At 29.8% G+C, this 26,957-nt stretch overlaps 1 protein-coding gene across 3 annotated transcripts; it reads right to left on the reverse strand.

Moving 5' to 3' along the window:
- Positions 1-1,886: 1,886 nt before the first annotated feature.
- On the reverse strand, positions 1,887-25,421 carry LOC127278931 (ATP-binding cassette sub-family C member Sur-like). 3 transcript variants are annotated; one of them, XM_051300892.1, is made up of 31 exons: positions 25,170-25,421; positions 23,963-24,190; positions 20,615-20,875; positions 20,331-20,433; positions 19,677-19,904; positions 19,294-19,491; positions 18,437-18,583; positions 15,139-15,336; positions 14,919-15,056; positions 14,413-14,575; positions 14,049-14,227; positions 13,162-13,281; positions 12,776-12,998; positions 11,404-11,509; positions 11,065-11,326; positions 10,539-10,673; positions 10,036-10,278; positions 9,609-9,853; positions 9,392-9,457; positions 9,205-9,288; positions 9,013-9,110; positions 5,700-5,926; positions 5,394-5,615; positions 5,010-5,191; positions 4,722-4,893; positions 4,268-4,508; positions 3,360-3,487; positions 3,099-3,286; positions 2,857-2,960; positions 2,361-2,557; positions 1,887-2,282 (listed from the first exon to the last, which is right to left on the reverse strand). In XM_051300892.1, the coding sequence occupies exons 2-31, from the start codon at positions 24,184-24,186 to the stop codon at positions 2,127-2,129; spliced, it is 5,238 nt and encodes a 1,745-aa protein (XP_051156849.1). In that variant the 5' UTR covers positions 24,187-24,190; positions 25,170-25,421; the 3' UTR covers positions 1,887-2,126. The 3 variants fall into 3 exon arrangements, with proteins under 3 accessions (XP_051156849.1, XP_051156850.1, XP_051156848.1); XM_051300893.1 differs by having other exon boundaries at positions 9,013-9,107; positions 23,963-24,193; XM_051300891.1 differs by having other exon boundaries at positions 23,963-24,193.
- Between the last annotated feature and the right edge of the window lie 1,536 nt (positions 25,422-26,957).

Here is a 26,957-nt window from a genome sequence, read left to right on the forward strand (position 1 = left end):
ATTACTGTCACCAGACAATTGTGATACATAATTTTTTCTCATCATTGGGGTAAGATTTGTTCGGTTTAGTTTTTCTAAAGTATCAATGATTGTCATTGGACCTATTGTTATCTTCACGTCTGTCAAAATTGAAAAAATTGAAGATGAAAATATCAGGAAACCAAATAACATCAATGTAAAAAAGATTCTTTCGAATGCACTTCGAGGTTCTCTAGGCACACTGAAACCAAGCATTACTCGCAGTATACAATCAAAAGACCAAAATTGATTATTACAATTCATAATCCATGTTATCCCCTTTGAAATTAATATAAAAATAACAAAGTAAATCAAGGACCATTGATAGCGTACAATCCAATTTGGATTTTTGGGTTCTGGTATCAAAGCACAGAATGCATCAAAATTGACAACTTTTGTTTTAGAAAAATTTGTTTTTCCAACATATGAAACAAAGTTTCTAATATATCTAATTTTTTTATCCAATAATTGATAAAAAAGATTATTATTTTTCTTACTGTTTACTAATTCACCTATCGATTCCTCTTGCGATGGAACCTCAGTTGTTGTAAAATGCATTTGTTCTGCGAATTCGCGTGTTATCTTAACATATGGTCCAGATAATTGAACAGGATGTCCTGTGGAATTCCTTTTTACGAAAACAAACGGAGGTAAATTAAATGTTCCTATTTTCATTTCAAAACCTTTCATGTTTCGCAATTTATTAACAAAGATTTGTTGCTCTTTATTGCTGTACTTTTTTATTTTGTAAACACCTGTAAACGGATTATACCAATGAATCTTGACATTTTCTGATCGAATCAAATTAGAACAAGTATTGTTTTTTTTATCCCGGCTTATTTCTAAGACTGTAAAATCTAAGAAGTCATCTAACCACATTTGATGAAGAAATTTCTTATATCTGAATCGTTCAACTCCAGAATAAATTATCGTCAAGCATTTTGTGCGCGATTCATTTGCATGAAATGCAATTAAAAATTTTGTTAGATTAAAAATTTTAGAAAACTTTCTGTTTTCGAGAGAAAGAATTGTCAGTATCAATGTTGTTGACTTTAAATCTTTAAATTGTGACATTTGAGACATTTGATTTGCATATTCTAAAGTAGCATTTTTTAACCCGATTATATTGTGTGGAACAAATTCTATTCTTCGAATAAAGTTATCAATTGTGTGCTTTGAGGTATTATTGTCGTCATCATCAATAATTAATAGTATCCGTGAAAATTTTGAATCTTCTTCCATGTACTTTACCAAATGATTTATCCAAGAGAAATCTGCATATTCACATTTGAAAGCTACTATCAGAATTACAAAACAACTCACAAACGCCAAATTGTGTACCTTCATTGTATATTTCACTTTTTTGTTTAAATAGTTATTAAAAATAATTTTATTCTTCTTTTTTCTTCTTTCTGTTGATCAAAATTAGAAATAATATAACACATTAAATAGTATATTCTGTTAACAGAAAAACTACCTGTTTCGAGTTTGATAGCAACAGTAACTATAAAGGTATTTTTTTCAAAGGAACTAAACAAATGTAAAGAAAAAAATTATTTTCCTTTTTCTGCAATTATTATTGATCCATTATGAAACTTTGCAACCTTTTTGTACTTTATCAAAACATCTAAACTAATTTTTGTATTGTGGAAAAATCGGAAATCAATAATCGACTTTTCTATTTCTGAGGTATAGTAGAAGGAAAATTAATTGTTTTAAAATATGAAATAAAAATTGTTAAATAAATTTTAAGCAAAATTTATAAAATTGTGTGTTTGATTTAACAAACTTGTAGTGTAATTTATATAATAATATATTATTATAATATATTATCATAGTATTTCAATTTTTTCATTTAATAATTTTTGGAAAACTTTATTGAAAATTATACAGTTTATAGTTATCTTAGGGTGGTACAAAAAATCAAATGTTAGAAACATTTTCCACTGACCCCCAAAGTTTTTAATGTGAAAAAATATGACTTAAAATGAAAATGAAACTATAGAAACAGGGCTAACCAATTATCTCCTAAAGTTTTTCTTTTGATAAATGAACAATCTAAATCATCAATAATTTAAATTTTATGTTTTTAATGAAAATATTATTAATTATAGAATTGAATCCACATTTTCAGTAGCTCTCAACATTGTTGAAAAAAATCCCATAGGATGCTGAATGAGTTCTTTGGGAGAACCATCTTCCACTATTTTCCCATCGTCGAATACTAAAATTCTATCACAGGCCAAAAGTGAAGCCACTCGATGCTGTAAAATTTTGTATTACAAAAAAATGAAATTATATTATGAAAAGGACGAGATTAACATTAAAAGAATTTTACCAACCGCAATAGTAATAATAACTTTTTTTTTGAAAGCTACGGCCGCTGTTTTTAATAATGCTTTTTCAGTAGAAGCATCTAAGGCACTTGTCGCCTCATCAAAAATTATCACTGAAGATTTTATAAGAACAGCTCTAGCCATATTTATCAGTTGCAATTGTCCAGCAGAAAAATTTTCACCTCCTTCTCTCACTTCTAGATCTAAACAACAAATGAAAATTAACACTTGACGACATATAGAACAATGTACAGTAGGATGCATATATGCCTTCCTAGTTGGATCGTGTCGCACTCATATGTTTCCATGGAAATATATGAGTGCGACACGATCCAACTGGGAAGGCATATTTGCATCCTACTGTACCTATTTATTTCAAAAAAATTTTCATATTCAAAATATGTGATTTGTTTTATTTGAAAAAATAAATTCTAAAGATACCAATTTGTCGAGAATCAACTATTTTTCAAAAAATAAATAAAGGAAAAAATTTTAAACTCACTCAAGCCATCTGGATGGGATGAAACAACATCTTTTATCTGAGCCAATTCCAAAGCTGACCACAATTCATAATCAGTATACTGAGAAAATGGGTCTAAGTTTTCCCTAAAAGTTTAAAAAACTTTTTTCTTCTATCATTTAAAAAATTCAAAACTAAGTATCTGCAGGTCTTTTCGAATTAAAAGCAACTGTTGTAAGAAATTACAGAATTTAAATAAATTTTTCAACATAATGAGAACAAACCTTATGGTTCCACTGAAGATGATAACATCTTGAGGAATAATAGAAAGTCTCGATCTTAAAATGTGAAGAGGAACCTTTTGAATATCAATACCATCGATGATAATTCTTCCTTGACAAATATCCACCAACCGAAAGAAAGCCATTGCAGTTGTCGATTTTCCGCTTCCAGTTCGTCCACAAATTCCCAACTAAAAATATCATAATTGCCTTTAACACTGTATAAAAAAATCAATTTATCAAATTGTCCAAAAATCTGTTTACTCTCATTCCTGTTGGTATAACAAGATCCAAATTTGTAACAACAGGCTCTTGCTGAAGATCGTAACGAAGTGAAACATTGTCAAACACAATTGCTCCGATTTTTGGCCAGTCTGACGGAATGACTTGATCTAAAATATATAATTTTTATATATAGACATTATTTAATAGAATAATTTTATTTTTAGCAAACACTGTTATATAACTTAATGATTACAATACTGTTTACTAATTGTAAGTGCTATAGTTATAACTCAATTGTAAAATAAGAACTTGTTAATGTTACTTTTAGGTTATACCCAGATAGCAAACAAGTCTGCTGCCAACTTGCAGCCGACTTGCATTGCAAGTTTTGCAAGTTTGCTGCAAGCTTGCACTTGCAGTGAAAGTTTGCTGAAAGTTTTCTGCAAGTTTGATGGAAGTCTTCTGCCAGTTTGCTGCAAGTCTTCTGCAAGTTTGCTGCAAGCTAGCTGAAAACTATTATTAATTTATTATTCAATTAATTAATTAATTAATTATCAATTTAATTTTAGATACAAATTCTCTTTAATATATATTTGGGACCATAGCTGGAAAGTAAAAAAATGTACTGCGCAGGCCTATATGTTATAGAATTGAACTGCGCATCGTTTTTATTTTTGCAAAAATTTAGTAGTTTTGAAAAATATACAGATGCACTTGCAAACTTGCAGAAAGCTTGCAGAAAACATTCAGCAAATATCAGTTGCACTGCAAGCTTGCAGTGCCTACTTTGCAAAGGGTGGGACATTGCAAGCTTACAAAGCAAACTTGCAAAACTTGCACTGTAAGTCGGCTGCAAGTTGTCAGCAGACTTGCGTGCTATCTGGTAACACAACATGTTTGCTAAGTTATTAAATTCTATTAAAGAAATTTTAAATCAAGTTTATTACCAAAGGAAGTATCTTGATTTTCCGGAGGAATATTTGCAAAAAAACTAATTCTCTGTACACTGCCCATGTACATTTCAATTTCTGAGATAAATTTTACAACCCAATTTAGATAAATTGGTACAAGAAAGGTGTAGTTAATAGCTAGACCTACAAGGGCTGGAGTTATCTGATGAGGATACGATTTTGCTGATATCAAGCATGCAAAAATTGATCCTATGACTATTACAGCTCCCAGATAATCCTAAAGTAATAAAACATTAATAAAATAAAGAAAGGAAAATTTTATTGAAATACAAAATGAAATATTAGTTTCGTAAATTCGCTTTTTTGTATGGGAGTGGTTTCTAAAATATTTTAAATTTTTCTCCTCTGAAGACTATTATTGGTTTAAAAATTGTTCAGAACGTTTTAAGTGTTTATTATTATAAATAATACGTAATTTAAAGTATATTACCAAAACAATACCGAGCCATCGACTGCTTGTGTTCAAAATTAAAAATGCATTTGTATTTACATCAAGATGATAAAACATTTGATTAATAAATCTATTTTGTTGTCTCGATGCTCTTATGGTTGGAAGTCCACTTAGAGTTTCAGAAAAATGAGCTGATAATGGACCTCTCGAACTAAAATAAAGGGAACACAATCGAAATTTACCAATTTTCTTTGAATATAAACAAAATCTCAATTATAATTTTTTTTTTTAATTTTTCAATTAGTTTGAATAGAAAAATAATTTTACCTTCCATCTAATCTTTGGAGTTCTCTAGCACCGTATCTGTAGAACCTTTGTAAAAAATAATAAACTCCACAGATTGGAATTGCTGGAATAAGAAACCAAGGTGAAATTGCTATATTCACGAATATAGCAGACGCACAAAGCAAAAAAAAGAATGTAAGTCGTTGTATTGCAATTGAAAGTTTCTGAAAGAAAATAGAAAATTTTAATTTTACTTTTTTAAGTACACAATATTACACAGACCTACAAATTTTGGATTTTTTTAAACCAAATTCGATTAGCATTCGATTATAGCAATAACTGATTTCGATTCAGTTATTCCACTTTCATCATAAATTTGATTTATGAAACCTACAATTTTTGCTCACATTTTGAACATCGATGTACCTTATCGATAACTCCTATGTCAGCACTAAATCTATTCAAAATTTTTCCAATTGGTGTTTGATGAAAATAAGACAATGGAGCTCGAAGTAGTCCTTGAATAGCATCATAATGAAGTTGACACCGTGCTCTTGCTCCAACCCATTGTCCAATTCCATTACAAATTGCGTACAAAACGATAGAACAAATTGACAAGATAATATACACTCTACAATAAAATATCATCTGAAATTTTAATTGGTCTACATTTAAATATCATCTAAGGAGACATTCAATTTAGTTTATAAACCTAATTATTAACATTCTTACATTTTGACGGTTATTTTTAGTATTTTCTGTTCCTCTGTTATGCTCTGTCCATCGACTTAACCAAAGGTCCGTGTAAACTCGAATAACTTGACAACCAAGAGCCGTAAAAATGTAAATAATGCTTGGAAGAATTCCACCAATTTTGAAATAAGTTAGCCATACTTTTGTGGTTACTAGTCTTCCAGATTCATCCTCTAAACTGTCTTCTTCCACTAATATATCGTTAACTTAAAGCATAAAGAAAACATTCCAAAAAAACTAAAATATATAATATAACTTGATAAATTTTTGATTAAGTTTATAGAGTATTTTTCACTCTTTTGGTCAGTTTGTAGTGAATAATTTATTTATTTATTTTTATTTATTTATTTGTACACGGGTTTACAAAAATACCCTTTATTATGAACAAAAAACTTACAAACTAAAAGAAAAACTTAAACAAAAAAAAGACGAGTGTGACTACTCTACCTAAAAAATGGGTATGATTTGTTTATATTTTGAACAGTTTTTTCGCAGTTCTCATTTGAATAGAAAATAAAAATTTGGAACTTTCTTTGTGAAAATGGTAAATTTATATATTAGACTAGGTAACTATACTTTATTGAACTAATTATGTGAACAAATAAGTATAATTATAATGAAATAAAAAGTACACTGAAATATGAATTTTTTCAAGGTTACGAAAAATTTAGGCATTCGAGTATATCTGAGGCACGGACGTTGAGGACCTAGGTGGGAGAAAGTGAGAGAAGGGGTAAAATTTCAGAATTTTACCCTTTCCAAGATGTGACCGTCCAATGGCTCAACTCTTTCTCCCACCTAGGCGCTCAACCACCGACAGCGAGATTCCAGACAGCAATGCCGGACAATCGACTCGGGCGTTGAGAATATTATAAAAAAATTGCAAATCTAACTTAAGAAATCTACACTGTACTGAAGATATCCTCAAGATTGCTCGCAATTCAGAATAATCATGGGAAAAATAATCATAAGGTATATCAAGTTGTCTTGCTGCAAACCTAAGGAACCTGTTCTGTACTCTCTCCAGCCTCAGTTTCTGGTATTCATATTGTGGAGAATAAATTGTTGAAAGAAAATCAAAATGAGGCCTCACAAGAGAAAAAAACAGTACCCTGAGAACGCGCATATCGTGAAACACCTTACCAGATCTTACAACCTGACCTGATAATGAAACACTATATCAAACAATATTTATAGAAGAAATATATTTTAATCTTTTAATACAAGTTTAAATTTCACGTCTGTATTCTTTGGTTGTCGTCTAATATCTGGCCTTCGAGTACGTGCGCGTTTCTTCTTGATCCCCACTATCAATATTTTATTAAGGAATATAGGCACATCCGATCTTCCTGGTCTGATTATTCTTTGTTGGTGCGAGAGTCTTCTTGGACTCCTCAAGAGCCGTCTTAAAGACTCCACATCCACTGCTGTCTGTGATATGGCTAATGTTCGCCTTATCGCCATACTTTTCTCTACATAATAAAAAGCTTAGGCTTCTACTGCAGTTTGCAAACTTATAATCGACTTCACCGCACTTGAAGCATACAGTCAATCTATCCGCTGTCTCACGAACTCTCCTATGTGGCCGTATGCCAGGCACTAGTGGCACCGAACCACCATCACCCTTCTTTTTTGGGCAACACATAAAGCCATTCTTCATCCGTTCCAATTTCTTCAACTTGTCCGCCTCCTCTGGGTCGGTGACTACCACAGGAGCATTTTCTGCCAACGCCTGTTGGACCTCTTCTTCCTGGGTAAGGCAATCCAGGTTGCCGGTCTGCAGTGTGACTTGTTGATCCACGGTTTGCACCTTCTCCATGTTTACAACCGCTTTGGTGACCTCAGCTTCCTCACCTTCCCCCATGCTTTTTTAATGAAGTCTCCTCCGTTTTGATCAGGAGATCTCCCCTTCTTGTAGGCCTTGCGCACACGACCTGCGTGTGGCTGACGTCCGGATTAACTTCCCACCGATGTTTGCACAGTACGTCCGAATACGTTGTTCCTGGTGCAACTCGGATTGCTCATTGCTTTTTTCTTACTGATTTGCTTTGGATTCGGTGTCACCGTCACTTTCGCAATCTTTTTAACAAGAGGTCTATTCTCTTGCTTTTTCTTCTTCCCCTCGGCGTCAGTCCTCTCCGGACTGCCAGAGCGTTTTCTTCGTTTCTGCGGCTCTATATCTGCGCTGAAGCCGCTTCTCATGGATACGCTCTCTTTTCCTGTTTCGCTCTTCTCGGTTCACCTCCTTATTGCCTATAGCGCCATCAAAGTAGCTATCTCCATTATCTGCTAGGCCGTGCTTTGTCTTCGCCTCATTTACAAGATCCTGAAAAGTCTTTAGTCCGCCCTTAATAGTCACGTTGACATTCTTCTGGACTTTGCAAGGATTTACCATCTTAGCGATCTCTTCTGAAGATACTTAGCTTCCTCGTGGCTAAGCTTTAAACACTTCTCGCGTTCTTCTTCAATTGTCTCGTTGTCTAAGTCAGACTGAATCAATGATCTTCCGCTACTGACACTACAAACTTTCCCTGTTCTACATCCAAGTCTTTCCAAACGGACCTGCCGAACGTTAAGAAACTGGGTGCTAGCATGGTCCAACTTGCTCACTTCCAGCAGCACCGGCACTGGGGTATCCCTCCCCTGCATTGTAAACGTCCTTATTTAATCCTTTGCTTTCCACATATTTTCTTTATCCCTCAGGCACAAACATGGCGTTTTTAGATACCTGACGTCCGTGTGTAAAGCCAATAATTTATTCTCCCGTCTGAGGATGGCGTCCATGTTTGTCCTAGGGTAAAAATAAACAGTTGATCCATGCATTATTTTTGCCCTACGGTAAAAATGGACGCCATTTTCAAACGGTAGAACAAAGTCATGACTTTTTCACCCGGCCGTCAGATATCCTAAAAGCTCGACGCTTGTGCCTTTGGAATAAAAAATATCGTAAGTAACATGAGTCCAATGGCAGCCATTGTTTATGTTGGCGTTTGCAGCACGAGTGGTAGTCGAGGGCGAGCACAGCAAGCCAGAGTTTGATTTTTAGATGTCCTTTAGTGAAAAGCCCCACCGCAGCACCACGACAAGGTCAACCAAGAATTTACAAGACTCTTCGTAACGGACAACCATCGACAGGGCCGAACACTTATTTATGTAGTAAGTTGTTAACCTATCATCAGTATCCAATTCTTTCGCTAATTTAGATATATAGATTGTAAAAAATAATGTAAAAATCTAAATATGTTTTAATGTAGTAAACAAAATCTATTTTATGTACAAAGACATAACTTACCTTTTTCTTCATCTTCATTGTTTTGAAATGTAGCAGATTCTTCAGACAGCAACCTTTTAATTGGTCGAGGATCATATTCTTGATTCGAATTTATTCTACTTATAAACAATAATAATAGTTCTATATTAACTTTCTGATTAACTTTAATATTTCGTAAATAAAATAATTCACAATTCCACACGCAAAACTTACTTGTTTTGGTTTGATGCCATCAATCTACGTAGAATACTCTTTTCTCTCGAAAGATTTGCTTCTTCTGAATTCGGATTAATGACTCTAAAAGTATTATTGAAATAAAATACACTGGCTTAAATAATAAAACTTTCCGTTTTTGGACAAAATCATTGTTATAATTAAAAAGTATAAAATAACTCCTTACCTGCCGGAAAATATTTGCTTTAGCATATTATTTGTTTGACTTCCCTCTAAAGTATTATGCCTTTTTCTAAAATGATATCAGTCACCAATATGAAAATACTTTCTCCATAAGAAAGCAGAAGGTTAAATTTCAATTTATGAAATAAATTTATTTAAAGACATTGGAAGAGTTAAAGAAGTTAATGTTAATAAAATATTAAAGTTCTTATAAAACAGACCTAGATGGTACGTAGCACGCTTCTAAAATTGTTGGAGTGCTGATTTGTCGAAGTATTGGTGGTGGACGTTTGAGAGGTTGAAGACTAGTTGCTCTAATGACCACGCGATGTTTTTTAGATTTTCTCCTTACAATTGCATCCCATTCTTCAGCTGAAACTAGAATATCAGAGAGATCATGTGCTAAATATCTGGATCCTAATAGTGTCGATCGTCTCAACCTCAAAGGCACGAAGACTGGTGGTGTCTATAAAATATTTGTTATAAAACATAAGTGATAATAATATTTTATATCAGTTTATGTATGTATTAAATAATAATATTATTACACTTTTCGAAAAAAATTCTGCTTTACGAAAAATGATTTCTTTCTTTTTAATTTAAATGAAAAAAAAATTTACAGACAGAAATGTATTAATCTTCCATTACCACATGTGCATCTTGATCAATAATCCAAGAACCATCTATGCTATTTCTTTGTCTAATCGAGATGCTTATCCTGGATATTAACCTAATTAAAGACCATCGATCCTTGGCAGTTTTTTGAACTTGATGATCATTTACTTTCCTTTTGACAGCTTCCCTCCATTCTGCTGCCAATGCAGAATCTGTTTTTTCAATATTTATCTTTGTTCCTACTGCCCTAATTTGGCAGAAATCCATTGCTACTATCTGACGTAAGAATAAATGTCATCAAAAATATTTCCAAGAAACATTTTCAACTTAAAAATAATACAGTCTACCTTATGATGATTAATTGCAAACACAAGTCAAATGATATATTTTTATATATTCATATTTTAAAAATTTTTCTAACGATAAGTAATAGTTGATGAATATTTATACGTATTTCTTATTTGTGATTATCAAGATTTATTAAATTTTCTGCATTTATTTGATATGTTTAACAGTTTCTTAAGATTTCTCTTTACCTGATCAGCAAACGGCAACAACTCTAATCGATGTGTTATCATAATGATAGTATACTTCCTTAATAGTAATTTTTGAATTCCCTGTTCAAAAATTTGATGTCCAACTGGCTGATCTAGTGCAGATAATGGATCATCCTAAAAATTTATATATTTACAATTTTTTCATTAGTTGCTATAAGACAGCAAACATGTAACAATTTTAACAGTCCAGGTAAAACAGTCTGCAGACTTTGCGCACACTTTCCGCTAATATATGTGATTTAATAAATCCTGGGTGCACCAGGAGACAAAACTACTTACCCCGATGTCCAGGTGTTTTATAAACAATTTGTTCGTGAAGTCGATTTGTTAAAAAGTTTCTCGAAAAATTTACCAAAAAAGTCATTCATTCAATTTGACCAAAAAATTCTCGAAGAAATTGTTTATAAGACACCTGGATATCGGGGTGAGTATTTCTGTCGTCCTGACGTTTAAAAATGTCGTATTAATCAAAAAAAGATTACACAATACATAAAATAAAACTGACCAAAATAATAGTATCACATTCACTGTAAATTGCTCTCGCAATGGCGATTCTCTGTTTTTGTCCTCCACTCAAATTAATTCCCTTCTCGCCAATCATTGTTAAATCTCGACCAGGTAGAATATCTACATCTGGTTGTAAGGCACAAATTTTAAGAACATGGCGGTACTTTCTTGGTCGAAATTCCATGCCGAATAAAATATTGTCTCTTAAAGTTGCATTTATAAGCCAAGGTTTTTGCGAAACATAAGCCACTCGAGAATCTCTGAATGCAATTATTGATGATAAAATTAAAATTGTGTAAAAATTGTTTAATTCATTTAATATTTTGTAAATATTCACCTAGCCCATTCTACTTTACCCCTCACTTTTTGCATCTCTCCTAAAATTGCAGAGACTAAAGACGTTTTCCCACTTCCTATTTTGCCCACAATTAGACTCAACTTTCCTGTAAAATATGAAAATTACACTTTAATAAATTATTTCAATATAACAAATCCAGAGAAATTGAAATCAATAATATTTAATAAAAATTATATTAAATATTTGAAAGGTAGAATGACAGAAGAGGTCAAGCGCCAATTCACTGTTTTTACAGGAAGTAAAAAATACATTTTTTAAAATTTTGCAGGTCATTTAAAAAAAACTGAGAAAACCGTTTCGATATATTAGTATGTTTTAATAAATAAACAATAATTTGTTGAAATAAACCTACATATTAACGATAAAATAAAAAAAAAACTGTGGTGCCTTGAGGTTATATCAACTGCGCACATTTTCTTTAAGCATTAATTATAAAAAAAAATATACAGTTTAAAGAAAAACTGGAAAATTAGTTTCTTTCTATGGAATCGACAAAAAGAATAGAAAAAAAATTGTTTGTTTTCAAGAAAATTACGAATTAATTGCTTGCTTTGGAATTGAGCAATACTTTCATCTTTAAATTCAGTTGTTCACTTAGTATAATCATAAAAATATTTAAAAATTAATAACAAAATGATTTTAAAATTGTTTAAAATTGAAAATATATTATTATTACTAATTTTATTAATTAAAATATTATTAAAATAAAATTAAAATTAAATATTAAAATAAAACCTAAAAAAATAATATTTTTGATCAAAATTGAACAGATGGATAAAAATGTGAAGAATGAAATTCATAAAAACATTTTACCTTTATATCGTTTCTTTTTAACAATATCTATTTTATTAATAGATTTTTTTCCGCATCTGCGAGGCATTTTTGATTTGTAAAAAGCAATGTTTTTAAATTTGTTAAGTTATACATAATATTATTGACTCACAAGTTTCTTTTGTTTTTCAATCAGGTTGCCATAAGGTAAATTTGAGGCTATTTTATTAATTTAATTTGTATTAAAAACTTATTTAAATACGCAATAAAAAAGGAAATCCTTCTACAGAAATGTGTAAATGAATTTTCTTGATTTTTTTATGCAAAAACCTCATTTTCGATAAATTGGCGCTTGACCCCTTTTGTCATTCTACCCTTCATTTATCCTCCTCTTTTATGAAAATCACAACAATGCACAAATTAAATTTCAGTGCTTAGTGTTATCACTGTACGCACTGTATATAAAAAGTGTCATTTTACCCACAGTTTTCCGTGTATATAAAATTCAACTTTACCGATTAGTGTTGCAAAAAAATATTTTTATGTAAATAATTTCATTTAATAATGCGAAAAAGCTTGCCTCGAGGAAAAGTTAACTCCTTAAGCATCAGTTGAGTATCAGACGATCCCCACGAAAATGTGCCATTAACTTTTACTGCAAAGTTGACAGGTTTTTCTCCTTTCTTGAGACTTGTATTTACAATAGAATTCGAAGCAGAATTCTTTTTTAAAAAATAATCTTCTTCATATTCCTCTATGTCATCTAGATGACCAAAGACGTTTTGTACATTAGTAGTCTCTACCTTGGAAAAAGAAAATTTTTACAAAATATGAAGAATTTAAAATATTCGGATCAGTGAATTAACTTATCTCATCCTATCAGTGTATACGATATAGTTATAAAATCTTTTTAAAAAATCAGCAAGTAAACGGATTTAATAGAATGATTTTTGGCAAAAATCTTACATTCGAGTCGTTTGAAGAAACACATCTTTCTTGAATCTGAAAATTTCTTTCTTTCACTTTCGGTAAAACATTTATGGTCTCAGGAAGTGACAAAAAACTTTCCAGTCTTTTTGTTGAAATCTACAAAATTATTATCTATATTACACCACCCAAGAAGCACGTAATATATCCTCAATATCAAGGTAATATTACACGTGAGATTCGTAATATAACGCTGTAATATTACAGTAATCTTGCAGTGATCTTAAAATGTCCGCCTCAAGGTAATATTACCGGGAATATTACTGTAATTAATTACTGTAATTAACGGTAATATTACAGTAATATTACAGACTGATTTGAGTTATTCATAAAGCATAAAAAACGTAAAGTTAATTTGGCTTGTTGGTAAAACTCTGGACTCGTGTGCTTTGAGTTCGGGGTTCGATTCCCTGGATGGGTAGTCTTTTTCGTAAAGAAATGTTCCCATAATATTACTGTAATATTCTCTTGTAATATTACCTTAATATTACGGTATAATATTACTGCAATATTACTGTAATATTACCTTAATATTAGCGCCTAATATTACAGTAACATTACCGGTAATATTACCTTGAGGCGGACATTTTAAGATCACTGTAAGATTACTGTAATATTACAACGTTATATTACGAATCTTACATGTAATATTACCTTGATATTGAGGTTATATTACGTGCTTCTTGGGCATGACATTTTAAGTAAAATCTATAATTTAATTTAATTTTACTCAATGTATATTGTTATACTTTATTTTATAAATATTCCCTAACACCAATTAAATGACATTTTTCAATATTTATGTTTAATTCATTTTTAGGAAATTAATTAAAATTTGATTAATTAATTTATACAACGATTCTTACCACTGCATTGATAATTATAGGAATTATAACTGGAAATATGAAAAGCGGTACAGTTAATTGAGAGAAAAGCGCAAGGCTCGCAAAGACACTTCCCGCATCAAGATTTTTTTCTTCCATCCAGAAATAAATTCCAAATGTGAAAAGAGTTGTAAGTACCGAAGAAGAATGTGTGAGAAAGTCTGAATAGGATAAAAACAGAACATTTAAAATCAGTGATAGATACTTAAAAGCAATTAATAATCATCATTATTTTGTAATTAATCTAAAAGATTTTTTGATGTTTCAGACATAATTAAATTTACAGCTAATAGTACTTCATTACTAGTTTAATAAATTGGAATATATAAATATTCGAAAAAATTACTTATAAAAGTCCAAAATAAAGAATCTTTGTTCAGTAATTGAAGTTCTCGATTTCTCGTATAGCCAATTTTTTTCTCGAAAAGTTCTTCCCAAGCTCTGAGTTTCACAACTCTCATCCCTTGAAGTATTTCATTTATTAATCTTAATCGACTATCGCTTTTTTCCTAATAGAAGAAATAATTGAAAAAATATAATTTGATTAAAAAGGGATTATATGCCCAGTAATAAAGAATCAATTTATCTATTTTATAGTTATTAAATTGTATTCTGTAATTAAATTTAAAAGCATATAAATTTTATTTGACTAAAATATAATTAAATTGGACTATCCAATTTTATAAAAATTAATTTAGTCTATTTAGCCTGCTAGTTGGATAGTATGGTGATAGAAAATTTATTAATTTAATCCTTCACATCCCTATTAGTATATTCATCAATGCTTTTCAATCTTTTAATTTAGAGTTTGATATTTGAAGAGATAAATATTTTTACGAAGTAAAACAGTACCGTGATGCATATTGAATTATTTGATATGCGTTTTCCAAGATAAAGCGTCATTGGCGTTACAGTAAGAATACAACAAACAGCTCCAATTATTGCACTTATCCCCAACTTTAAGTGTAGCAAAAATATTATGGCACTGATCTTAAAAACATTATACATCGGATTTAAAAACTATTACAATTTGTTTTTCATTGTTTACAATAAAATGAAAATAGTTTTATACTTTTACAGGAATGGCCCAAATGTAATGTCCAATCCAAAAAAACCCCATCACATTGTATGCATCTTCTGCCATCAAATTGGTTAAAGTCCCAATATCAAAATTTTGACAAGCGTTTTCATCTGTTTCTTTCGCAGATGGTTTCTCTTCTTCAGAAATGTTCCAAGAACAAAGTCGTAAAGCTTTATCGTAGACTGAAGCCTAAAAATTTAGCAAGAAATTCGTACAAATTTAACCTTCAATTTATTTTAATCCTATTAAATTATTTGAATTCTCCCGACACTTATGAAAAATCGGGAATAAACAATATGGCGTTTCCGGTCTTCTAATAAAAGTAGGGTAATATACTCTGGGTTGAACACTACTCAGGGTTAGACACTTCGCTTTTCTTAAAATAAGAACACTAGCGCCATCTATGCACGGACGTCGCAAAGCTTCTCGTAGTGAGACCTAACTTTTTGTGCCGTTACATTTCTGGAGGATCAAAAGTAGCGTCTGCTGTGACGTCGGTGCATTTGTAGGAATGAAAAAAGTTTTGTGAGCGATATGATTAAACACGAAAAATGAATAAAGAAAACAAGAAATCGGTAAGGTAAGTTTATTGCAAGTATTCAGAGATGGGTAAAAGTGCTTTTCTGGAGGTTTTCTACGTATAATACATAAATGACGTATTATACGTATAATACTGTAGAAAACCAGGTTTTCGGCATTGTAGCCACATCAGTTAAATAATATTATCTTATTTGCAATAATTTCATAAAATTTATTAACATTTTAAATGTGCAAAGAGAAAAACTCTTTCCTCTCTGTCTATCTCTTTGCTTCGAGTTCCCGCGCCCTTCATTCGTTTCTTGGCGCTGGCTGACGCTAAATCGTTACCATGTGTACCCTGGAAGAACAGAAGCAACTCTTTCAAGAGGAATTGTATAGATTAGAGAACCAAATGAACATCGTTTTAAACCAGATAGACGAATTAGATCAAGGTAAAACAGATTTGGAACCAGCACAAGAGAAAGGTAAGAAATAAGTTATTTTCCTTGTTCCCTTTGTTTCAGATGCACAGCGTCCCTCCCCTCTTCCAACCATTAAAACAAATGTCGGCCGAGTTTCAAACTTTAAGTCGAAACCAGGGGCCAATTTCTCACACCGATTCTTTATTTTTAAGTAAAGAACAAAGGTGAATTTGAACTTTTCGTAAAGAAAAGTATTTTATAGTTCCAGAGACCGAGCCAATGGAGGATGAACAAGCGACAGGTGGAGAGGATAATGATCAGGAGAAGAAAACCACAAAATTTTTGGGTGTCAACATAACAAAATCGTCCCGACGATTTAAAGTTACATGCGAATGTTGCAGCGAGAATAAAAGCATGGCTTGCCAAGGGACTCGCCGATAAGGAAGAAATGGAGAAATTATTGACATCCGTTCCAAAAAAAGGAACAATCGACCTTGAGGCCCCAATTCTTAACGAAGTACTTGTCGATATTTTTCCAAAATCGCTCACCAGAGTCCCTACGACCTTCCTTTTTGGCGTCAACCTCAAAGGAGTTATCGACTCGTCCAAAGCGATGGAGAAGGTCTCAAAAGACCTAAAACCGAAAGTTAACCAAACCGTGAGAAAAAATTATTTAAACTGGAATATCCCCTCGGTCAAGAAGGAGGTGAACCGAGGAGGCGGAAAGAGTTCTTCAAACCTTGCACCTCCAAAACGTCACAGTATTCAAGACCACGTCCATATCCAGCCAAGAGTCATTACCATCAATCTCAACCACAGCAGAGTCGTCGTTAGAATCCCAACCGGTAAGTTCGTCCGCAAGATTAAATAATTTTCTTTCAAATTAGTCGGAAATCACGAAGGATGATTTCGTTTTAAATACTGTAAGAGGTTATAAGATCAATCTTGAACAGGAAGTATTTCAGGATACACTGCCCAGAGAAATAGAGCCAAATAAAGATCTAGATTCCTCCTTAGATAAATTAATTATTAAGGGAGAAATCGAAATTTTCAAACCCTCGGAGTTACAGTTTCTATCCTCCTTTTTTCTAATCCCAAAATCAGATGGCTCTCGCAGGTTTATCTTTAACCTCAAAAAATCCAACTTTTTTGTAAAAAAGTACATTTTAAACTAGAGGACATAAGAACAGCTATTAATTTATTAGACAACGGAGATTCTATGTGCAGATTAGATTTGACAGACGCATACTTAACATTAGTAATAGACAAAGATGATGAAAAGTATCTTAGGTTCATATATAGAGACCAGCTTTCTCAATTTCAGGCTCTACCCTTTGGGTTATCCTCAGCCCCATTCAAAATTAACTCGCATCAAACACATTTAAAAAAAACGCCAACTGACAGTTATACACAAAAACTTATATAACAATGTACCACGTGACTTGTAATTCCTCGCTTTTCCGTTTGGGTTGTTAGTATCGGGGATATGTAAATGCTTCTATTAAATCTGGAAAGGCTGGGGAAGAATTTTCAAAAACGGCCTATAGAGTGAGTGCTCCTTATACTACTTCATGAGAAAACTCATGTATAATACCTGTATATTACACGTAAAATACCTTGTATTATACTCGAGGTTTTCTACGTACCCATCTCTGCATGTATTGTAGGGTTCATGATTGAAGAAAAAATGAAGTGTAAAATCAAATCGCGAAACATGTCTGGTTATGGTTAGCACAATTCGAAAATGTTACTTCTACTTAGGGTTGGACACTTTATACACTCAAGGTTGGACACTTTGTTAATTATGAATTTGACACATTTTATTAATAAATATACAAATAATGTCCAACCCTGACGAGATTTTTTTTAATCAGAACTTTTTTAATTTTAGACCAATCAATTTACAATCTTCAGCAAAAGTGTTCCCCTCTTGTACATCTTTCTAACAATATAACTCAATTGACTACATTTATTTTTTTAAAAAAGATTATAAACAAAGTCCAAAACGGCGTCCAACTCTGAGTATATTCGCCTACGGTGTGAAACACAAATTTAATTTAACATTATTTTTAAAGGTATAATAAAATTCTAAATAGAATTTTAACACTGTAAAGTTTTTATTAATTATTAAATTTTTAATTAGGTATATATTTAAATGTTACAGTCGAACCTGGTTAAGTTGGTCCTGAATGAAAGGGTAATCTCTTTTATTCATAGTATAAAAAGATTAAAATTTTATAAAATATAATTTATTTTGATGTGATTGTGTAATGGTACGCAGTTATAGCGAGTAAGATCCTATTTAATCAGAACACATAACCAGGGTTTGACTGTATTCATCAAATTACTTGCAAAGCAGTTTTAAGACGAATCCCTTCTACATTAAGAATGTGAGTCGATGATTGGCTCAAAGTACTTTGTAAAATTGATGCGAAAAAAACCAGTAAACCCAAAATATAGCCATTTTGAAAAAATTGGTCAACGGTCACAAAGCGCTAAAATAATAAAATAATTATATATTGCATATACACTTTAAATATTAATAGTCCTATTAATAATTATTTATTATGGCAAAACACTTTGCTTCCTCATAGAGCTCCCAGCAAATGAAAACTAATTTAGTTTAATTGACATAAATACACCCTGGGCTTCAGTGAATCCCGCTTAGCGCCAAATTCGAATTGGAACTATGTTGCAATATTCTCCTGAATTCGACAAAGCTGTATTCAACTTCCAAACTCTCTATTCGCACTAATTCAATGAATAAACTTTTTAGCTTTAATTTTTTTCAATTCATCAGCACAAATTCAATAGACGAGTTGGTCATTTTGTTTGAATTCTCAACCGGTGAAAATTCATTGGTACGAATTGAATTGAATATACAAATGGCTTCACTGAATCTTGCTTAGATATAAATACGAATTGGACCTTGCCAAAAAAAGTTAATTCATTTCAATTCATCAAAATTATTTTTTTTTACTGGGATAAATTTTAAACTACAAAATTTTTAATTTAAATATTTTGAATTTTTGAAACATCAATAATTTTGTAATATATTTGATAACGAAAAGTTCGAACCGAGGTTCGAATCTATGAAGAAGCATTCTGAATTGAAAATAAATTAAACAAAAATATACATATTAAACATAAAATAAAATTTATATCTAAAAGGAAATAGAATTGTAATAAATGTAAAATTACGTACTGAATGTTCAAATTTCCAATAATTAAAAGTCGCGTTTTGGCTAATGGATACGTAATCAATCATTTTCGAAATAGCAATTGGTCCAACTAAATTCGATACATCGCCTAGTAATTTCAATAAACCTCCTATCGTGAACGGAAGCCAAACATGTTTCCAGTAACAGATCCACAATGACAATTTGTCTTTTCCTTTAAGTTCCTAAAACCAATAAAAAATATAATTAAGTCACATCATCTCTTCAAAGACCAATAGTACAAAAAATTGATTAACAGTTTGTAACTATGTACATTGTAAAAAAGTTGAATTAGATTTTAACGGGATTCTATAAAAATTTCACAACTTTTACAAGTTATAGTGTTCAAAAAAAAAAAATATTTTATCACCTTTTCATTTTTGTAGATATTTTGAAATTTTTCAAATAATATTTTTGATGATTCTTCTTCGGGTAATTTTCCTAGGTCGCGGAAATCCAGAGTAGTATGATTACCACGAGCGAGTAAACTAATGACCCAATGAAAAGTGATTTTACTTAAAAAAGTTGAAGAAGCATGTTCATAAGATGAATAAAAATTTTCCGTTGATTTCATTGAAATTTTATTCTTCTTTATCATCTAGAACCAAAATTACGCTTTATTTTTCAAATAAAATGCACTATACACATCAGCACGACATATATTGCTTTAAAAACTTGGTACGTTTTTAAATTAAGAATTTTTTGTTACACAGTAATTCATTATTCTTTAAAAAATAACTTTTAGCACACTTTCCGTTTATAAAATGAATAATAATAGATTCTTTTGAATAAATTTTATGAAGATTACTCTAAATCCGTTTGGATTTGAAACATACAGATTTGGAATAAAATAACAAAATTTCAGAGGAATAAAATTCATAGTTTCAAAATAAAACGCGGATTGATTCGAAATCAATCCGTAATTCGATTAAACAATCCGTAATTTTCGTCAGGGTAGAAAATACTTTTAAATGAAAATTTTTATTTTATTATCAATAAAAGACAATTTTTTACTGTAACTTACCATTTGGTTAAAAGTATAGGCATCCATAATTGCTAGCAAACCACAAGAGGCAGCTGTTCCGGCTGTGGTGATTATTTGAATATGTGAGATTGTTAAGTCAAACCTGAAAGAAATAAAAAAGACTCTACAACAAAATAATAATTCCATCCTTGTAATAATTTTTTTAATATTCCATTTAGGTAGAATGTAAAGAATTCTAAAAGATAAAGAAAAGTCTATTATAAAAATTTGAGATAAAGTGCGTGATAAATATAAAAATGAATAAAGTTGAAAATTTTACTTACGTACGTAAATAAAAAAATTTCCAAATTCGAGCAATAGCAATTATGGTAAATCCTCCACCGGTAATAAATAATCCAAAACCATCTCTCATTTCTGTTTGACGATGGACCACCCAACAAAATATCACAGATAATATACTGAGAGCAGGTGAGAGAGGGGCAAAAATCAACAAAGACTCGCAAAACTCAAAAAGAACAAATATAAGCAAAACTATGCAAATAATTGTTCGGATTGTGTGAAGAGGAAGTAATCGTTTCGTCAACCTACAAACAAATTATCAATTATTAAATCTTTTTTTTAAGGTCTGTAGTATAATAAATGAATAAATTAATTTATTGTGTAATTACAATTTCAACCACAATACACTGAAAAAAAGTAATTTCTAAAAAGTATATCTTCTTGGCGCCTATTTAAGAATATTTCCCATTTCTGAGTAATTTGATTTTTATTATTCTTTGTCATAAATTGTTGAAAATAAATTCAAATTTTTTTAAGTTCAACAAATGTATTTCAAATTATAGGAAATATTTACTCAGTGTGCACAAGAAAACTATTCTATAATTGTTCTAGAATAGTTATAGGAACAGTTATAATGTGTATTAATTGTAATTTTCTTTAAATCTCAAAAAAATGACAACATAGCTAAAAATTAGGGCATCAGCAGTAATTGATACATTTAGGTACCCTATATTGATTTTATTCAGATTTATCAATAAATTGTAACACAAGCCTGCAAAAAAAACAAAATTTCCGTTGTCAGAGATCGAGAAATCATTTCCCGTAGTTTTTGGTGCACTGAATCCAAATCTCACAACGGATACCTATATGTCAGATTTTCAAAATTCAAAATGGCGGATCCAATATGGCGGACGCCTTTTTAAAAATCGGTTCAATCCGCCATTTTGAATTTTGAAAGTCTGACATCATATCCGTAATCTTCGACCCCAAAAACCCCTTAGTGACAAATTCCAAGTGAATTCAAGTATTTCTTTAAAATAATTGTACCTATTTACGAACAGTGTGTTGTCAATATCGCTATATAGTCGTAAAGTAGAGGGTTCAAGCTTTAATTTAACTTCTTTGACAAGTCTCCAGCACGTCGGATTTACCCGGTAGAAATTTTCAAAAACTGCCAAAAACATGATTTTTGGGACTTTTACCCCCACTTTTCTCAAATTCCTGACGTCATGGGAGGTTTTCGTTGCCAGATTCGGATTCAGCGCACTAAAAACTACAGGAAATGACTTCTCGATCTCTGACAACAGAAATGTTGTTTTTTTTGCATGCTTGTATAATATAAAGAACTGTGTTTCTGTAATACTAAGTAGTATTTGTGGAATTAAGCGTAATACCTTTTAATATCCCCGTAATAAACGGTAATACTTGTAATAATAGAGTAATAAGTGTTATAAACGTAATAGGGATTGCATTGTACAGTTTTTCGACCAGTAAATTCCCCCTCGACGATTTTTTAAAATAATTTTTTCCATTTTGTCACGTTTCCCCTAAGTTATTAAATATTTACTAAAATTTCGACTCTATTGAAATTTTTTACATATTTTTTCAGTGTTCTACAATAAGAACACTATTATCATTTTATTCTACAATTTTTACATATCTCTATTGAAAATCGTTATAACTACAAAATAGCAAATGTCAAAAATTGAATTATTAACTAAATTTGACAAAAATTTAAAGAATGAACTATATATATGAAATAAAATTGCTGAAGATAATAATAATTAATAAGTGTATCAAAGTCGAGAGAAAAACTTTCTCACGCTTCTATGTAAAACAAAACTTGAATGTCTACATCATATATATTTAAAGAAATTCATTACATTAACGTTGATAATGAGAGTCTGCATTCCAAACACGTGGAGTGAATGTTTTTTCTGAAATGATCGAGATTTAACTTGCAAAGTACATATAGCATGACAGTATTGAATTACAATTCACTATATATGTATTCCATTCATAGAGTTTTATAATACTGCACCTTGATCCTAAATGATTTTATTTAATGAATTTACATTTGTCATCTTTTTTATAATATATATTATTTTATTCTTGTTGCGATTAAAAAATACCCCATTTTTATAAAACCGTACAAAACATTTCATTAAATCGAGTGAAATCTCGGTAATAAAAAAAATAGTTGTATTTGTAATTTAAGCTCACCTATTATATTTTCTATTACCTCATTTATTTGTATTAGAGAAGAAAAAACATTAATTACTGAATTAAATTATTTTAAAAAAATTATTTCGTTTAATTTTTATGAAAAAATAATGTTGCAAAAGTGAAACAGTTATTTCAGATTTATCAAACCATAACATGATTTTCTGACGTATTTTGAGGTCGCTGATCACGAATTCGATGTCAGATTTTAAAAATTCAAAATGGTGGATGCAATTAGTGGACAATTTAAAAGGAATATCGCATCCGCTATTTTGAATTTTTAAAATCTGACATTGGATTCGTGATCAGCGACCCCAATAACCCATAGATACTGATTTTCATGAAAATCAAATAATTTTTTTAAAAAATTGTCCTCCATTTTGAATTTTGAAAATATGAAATCAGATTCGTAATCAGCGACCCCAAAGACCCCTAGAATCCAAGCCCACAAGAATTTTAAGTTACTTGTTTGATTAGTCATGTTTTTTGAGGTCAGAAAAAAATCCTGACGTGATTGGAGAAAATCCGACTTGTCGTGGAAAAAATTCAATTTTTTTTGTGGTTATGTGTAATCAAAAAAAAATTTATATCTTACTTCAATTAAAATTATTTCCCTAATTGTCAATGTTGAAAGAAAATTTTTTTTCCACGGACGTGATAGAAAAGAATGTTATTTATTTAGGTCAGATTCATTTTAATAAATAGTCTTTTACGTCTTTAATTAAGAAGGTATTTTATATATTGTAAAATATGTAGTTGCTTCAGAATTGATGATTAACAATCAGCTCAAAAATTTGTCTTTGGAAGAATTAGTATGAGATGACAATGATTCATATGGTCTGAACATAAAGAGAATAAATCATACATACAATTCTCAGATTCAGGTGGACTGATCAAGAGGTCTCCTCTTCTTAAAAATGCTTAGATGTGATAAAATGGTACATTTAATTTCAAATATAGGTTTATTTAACACAAATGTATTATCTTTAATTCAAATAAAACATTTCTTTGGGTGTAATTTAATTTTTTTTAAATTTTTAAATTAAATTTTAAACTTAATATATGATCTATGATTTAAAAACGTGTAAAAATTTTTGATTATAAACGTATTTGCGTAGAAATATTTCAGAAAATGAAATACATATTTTAAACACTGAAAAATAACTTACTTTTTGTAATATTTACATTTGTACTTGACAATTAAAATTATTGATGCGATGATTGTTATTGCCGCTGCAAAAACATTTGCAAGCTCAACAAAACAGTCAGACCTCGGAGACATACTTCCAGGAATTCTAATGCTGCTACCGTTTCCGTTTTTCCAGCTCCAGACAACTTGCCTTCCATAAGGTGGCAGTAAAAGTAAAAATACACTTTCTTCACACAGACCCATATTCCTTCTGATAAAGAATATTTATTAAAACTCAAAAATGTTAAAAAATTAAATTTTTTAAATTCAAATTCAATAAAAACGTTGAAAAATTAACGGAATTTTTTAAAAATATAATTACTTTAAAAATATTAAATAAATAAAATTTCCTAACGTACGTCCTAGGGATATTAAATAAATTATTATTAATTAAAATATTAATATATAAAATTATTAGGTAATTAAATTTAATTAAATAATATTAATAATATTATAATATATAATAATATTAATATTTAAACAAAATTTTAATAACAGAATATTGTTAATATTTTATAATGTTAAAATATTGCTAGTTAGAATAATAAAAGTAACTTAAGGGTCAGATATATAATTTTATACAAATAATATGCTTTCGGTTGCTAACCCTTTTCAGCAAGGCCCCTTTAATGTTGTTTATATTAATAGCCAGGGGCTATGAGTTGAAACAGTTTAAACCACCAGAAATATATTTATTTTATTAAATAATGATCAACCTTCCTGTCTTAAAAATAAAGTGAAAATACTAACAAATCAAATAAAAAAGAATTTTTATGTCATTTCATCTTTTGAAATGTAGATAAATAAAAATTATAACAAATTCGAATCTAATAAAATCTTTTCATGTATATAAATTATTAAAATTTTATTAACAAAATTATTTACAATTTATAAATATGAAATTAAAACAATATTAAAACTTAAATTTATTTTATTTTTAAATTTATTCCTGAGATTTTATAAAGCAAAAAAAACTTTAAACTAAAAAGATATAAATTTTATTAAACAAAAGTTATGTAAAATACAGAATTTTTTTCAATTTTTCATTGAAAAATCAGTTACTTTTAATGTGTAGAATAAATTTATCATATTAAAATTAAATATTCCAATTAAAATTGAAATAAAATTAATTAATTAAACAATAATTAGATTAATTAGATTATAATTAAACAAATTTTTCTTCTCACCATTTATTGAAGTCTCATATTAGAAACACATTTTTAAAATTTATTACACTTTTTTCACTAACAACAAAACTTACTTAAATTTTTTTTGCACTTCAAATTTTTTTTTAATAATATGAAATTGGCTATTTTGAAATTATTTTGTATAAAAATAATTTTAATTCATGTAAAAATAATTAATTGTTAATTGCATTTAAACTTGTAAAAATAAAAAAAGTGTATTGTGCTTGTGAGAAACTGAAATCATTCAACCGATCTTCTTCATGGTTAGATAACTACTGACAACGAAGAAGCTATGAATCATTGGTTTAGTTTCAAACAAGTAGATTCCATCCTGACTTTTGCTTCTTAGGATACATGAAAATTGTAAATTTCATACATTAAAAATTAGCTACTGTCAAAATTAGTTCAGAAAACCACTAGTAGAAAATTAAAATTTATAAACTTATGTTAAAGTTATACGCATCTGAATATGACTGTATAATATTGCTAACAATGGACAATACAAAAAAAAGTAATTATTATAATACAGTCATAGTTGCATATAACTTTAACATAAGTTTATGGATGTAAGAAAAGGAGGGGGTAAAAATTGTTTTTGGAAAAAAATTTTTTTATTGAAAAGTACATGAAAAATGCTTTAAAAAATATTAGTTGAAAATTAAAATCTATTAAGTTTTAAGATAATTATGTGGATTTAAAAATGCCAGTCATATAAAACGTCAAAACTTTCACCTCCACTACTTTCTACAAATTTATCAAAGGAACTAATATTTTACGGATTTGTTACAAGCCAAGCCAGCAATTTTTGCAAATTTGTCCGACATATTGGATCTGCCATTTAAAATTTTTTAAAATTGACTTCAAATTCGTGTTCAGTGACCCCAAAAACTCTCCGAGTAACCAGTTTCAAGCGAATCGAAGGATTTTTTACAAATTTGTCCGCCATATTGAATCCGACATTTAAAATTTTTATAAAATGATCTCAAAATCGTGTTCAACGATCCCAAAAACCTCCCGAGTAACCAGTTTCATTAAAATCCATCAAAGTTTTTTTTATAAATTAATAATTTGTTTAAATAATTTGCTTATAATAATTTACGAAAAGGTCTAAAGTAATTGGTTTTAACAGATAAATTACTGATCAATATGCAACTGATCATAGTTGCAGAATTATGCTAACCCATGTCAGTTCTGATCCTAGAGGGTTAATATTTATTTAAAAATTTCTATTTTATATTTTACAAGTTCCATTTTTGTTTCCTCTACTTTATTGTTGAAAATACAAAGGGCTAAAAGTTTGTTAAAAGAAAATTTTGTTAGATATGTATTTGTTTAAAATATAAAAAATTTGAAGAAAAAATGGTTCTTCAAAATAATAAATCAAAATAATTTAATTATTTTTGATACAAATACACAGTACGCGAGCAGTACGTATATAAAGAAAGTATAATCGAAAGAATAACTTTGACGAAAAATATAAAAGATTTAAATTTAAATAATTATAAATAATTAAATATAATTTAAATATATTATATATTCTACACGGAAAAAATAAATTCAGTATATTCTAAATAACTAGTTGCGGATTGGCGGATATAGAGAAGAAGTTAGTATAAATTAAAACAGTGTCATTTACAATGAATAAAGAATGATTTCACGAAAATGTAAAGGAAACTTCTGCCAAATTCAAGAATAATGTAAGTTTAAATTCTTCTGTAACCCGTCGTACGTTTTCTAACAGGAGTTCTGTAAAATGTTGCGCAAAATAACTTGCGCAGTTGAAAGACT

The sequence above is a fragment of the Leptopilina boulardi genome, unplaced genomic scaffold (genome assembly GCF_019393585.1).
Source record: "Leptopilina boulardi isolate dan_hultmark-lab unplaced genomic scaffold, ZJU_Lbou_2.1 LbouV2_213, whole genome shotgun sequence".
NCBI lineage: Eukaryota > Metazoa > Arthropoda > Insecta > Hymenoptera > Figitidae > Leptopilina > Leptopilina boulardi.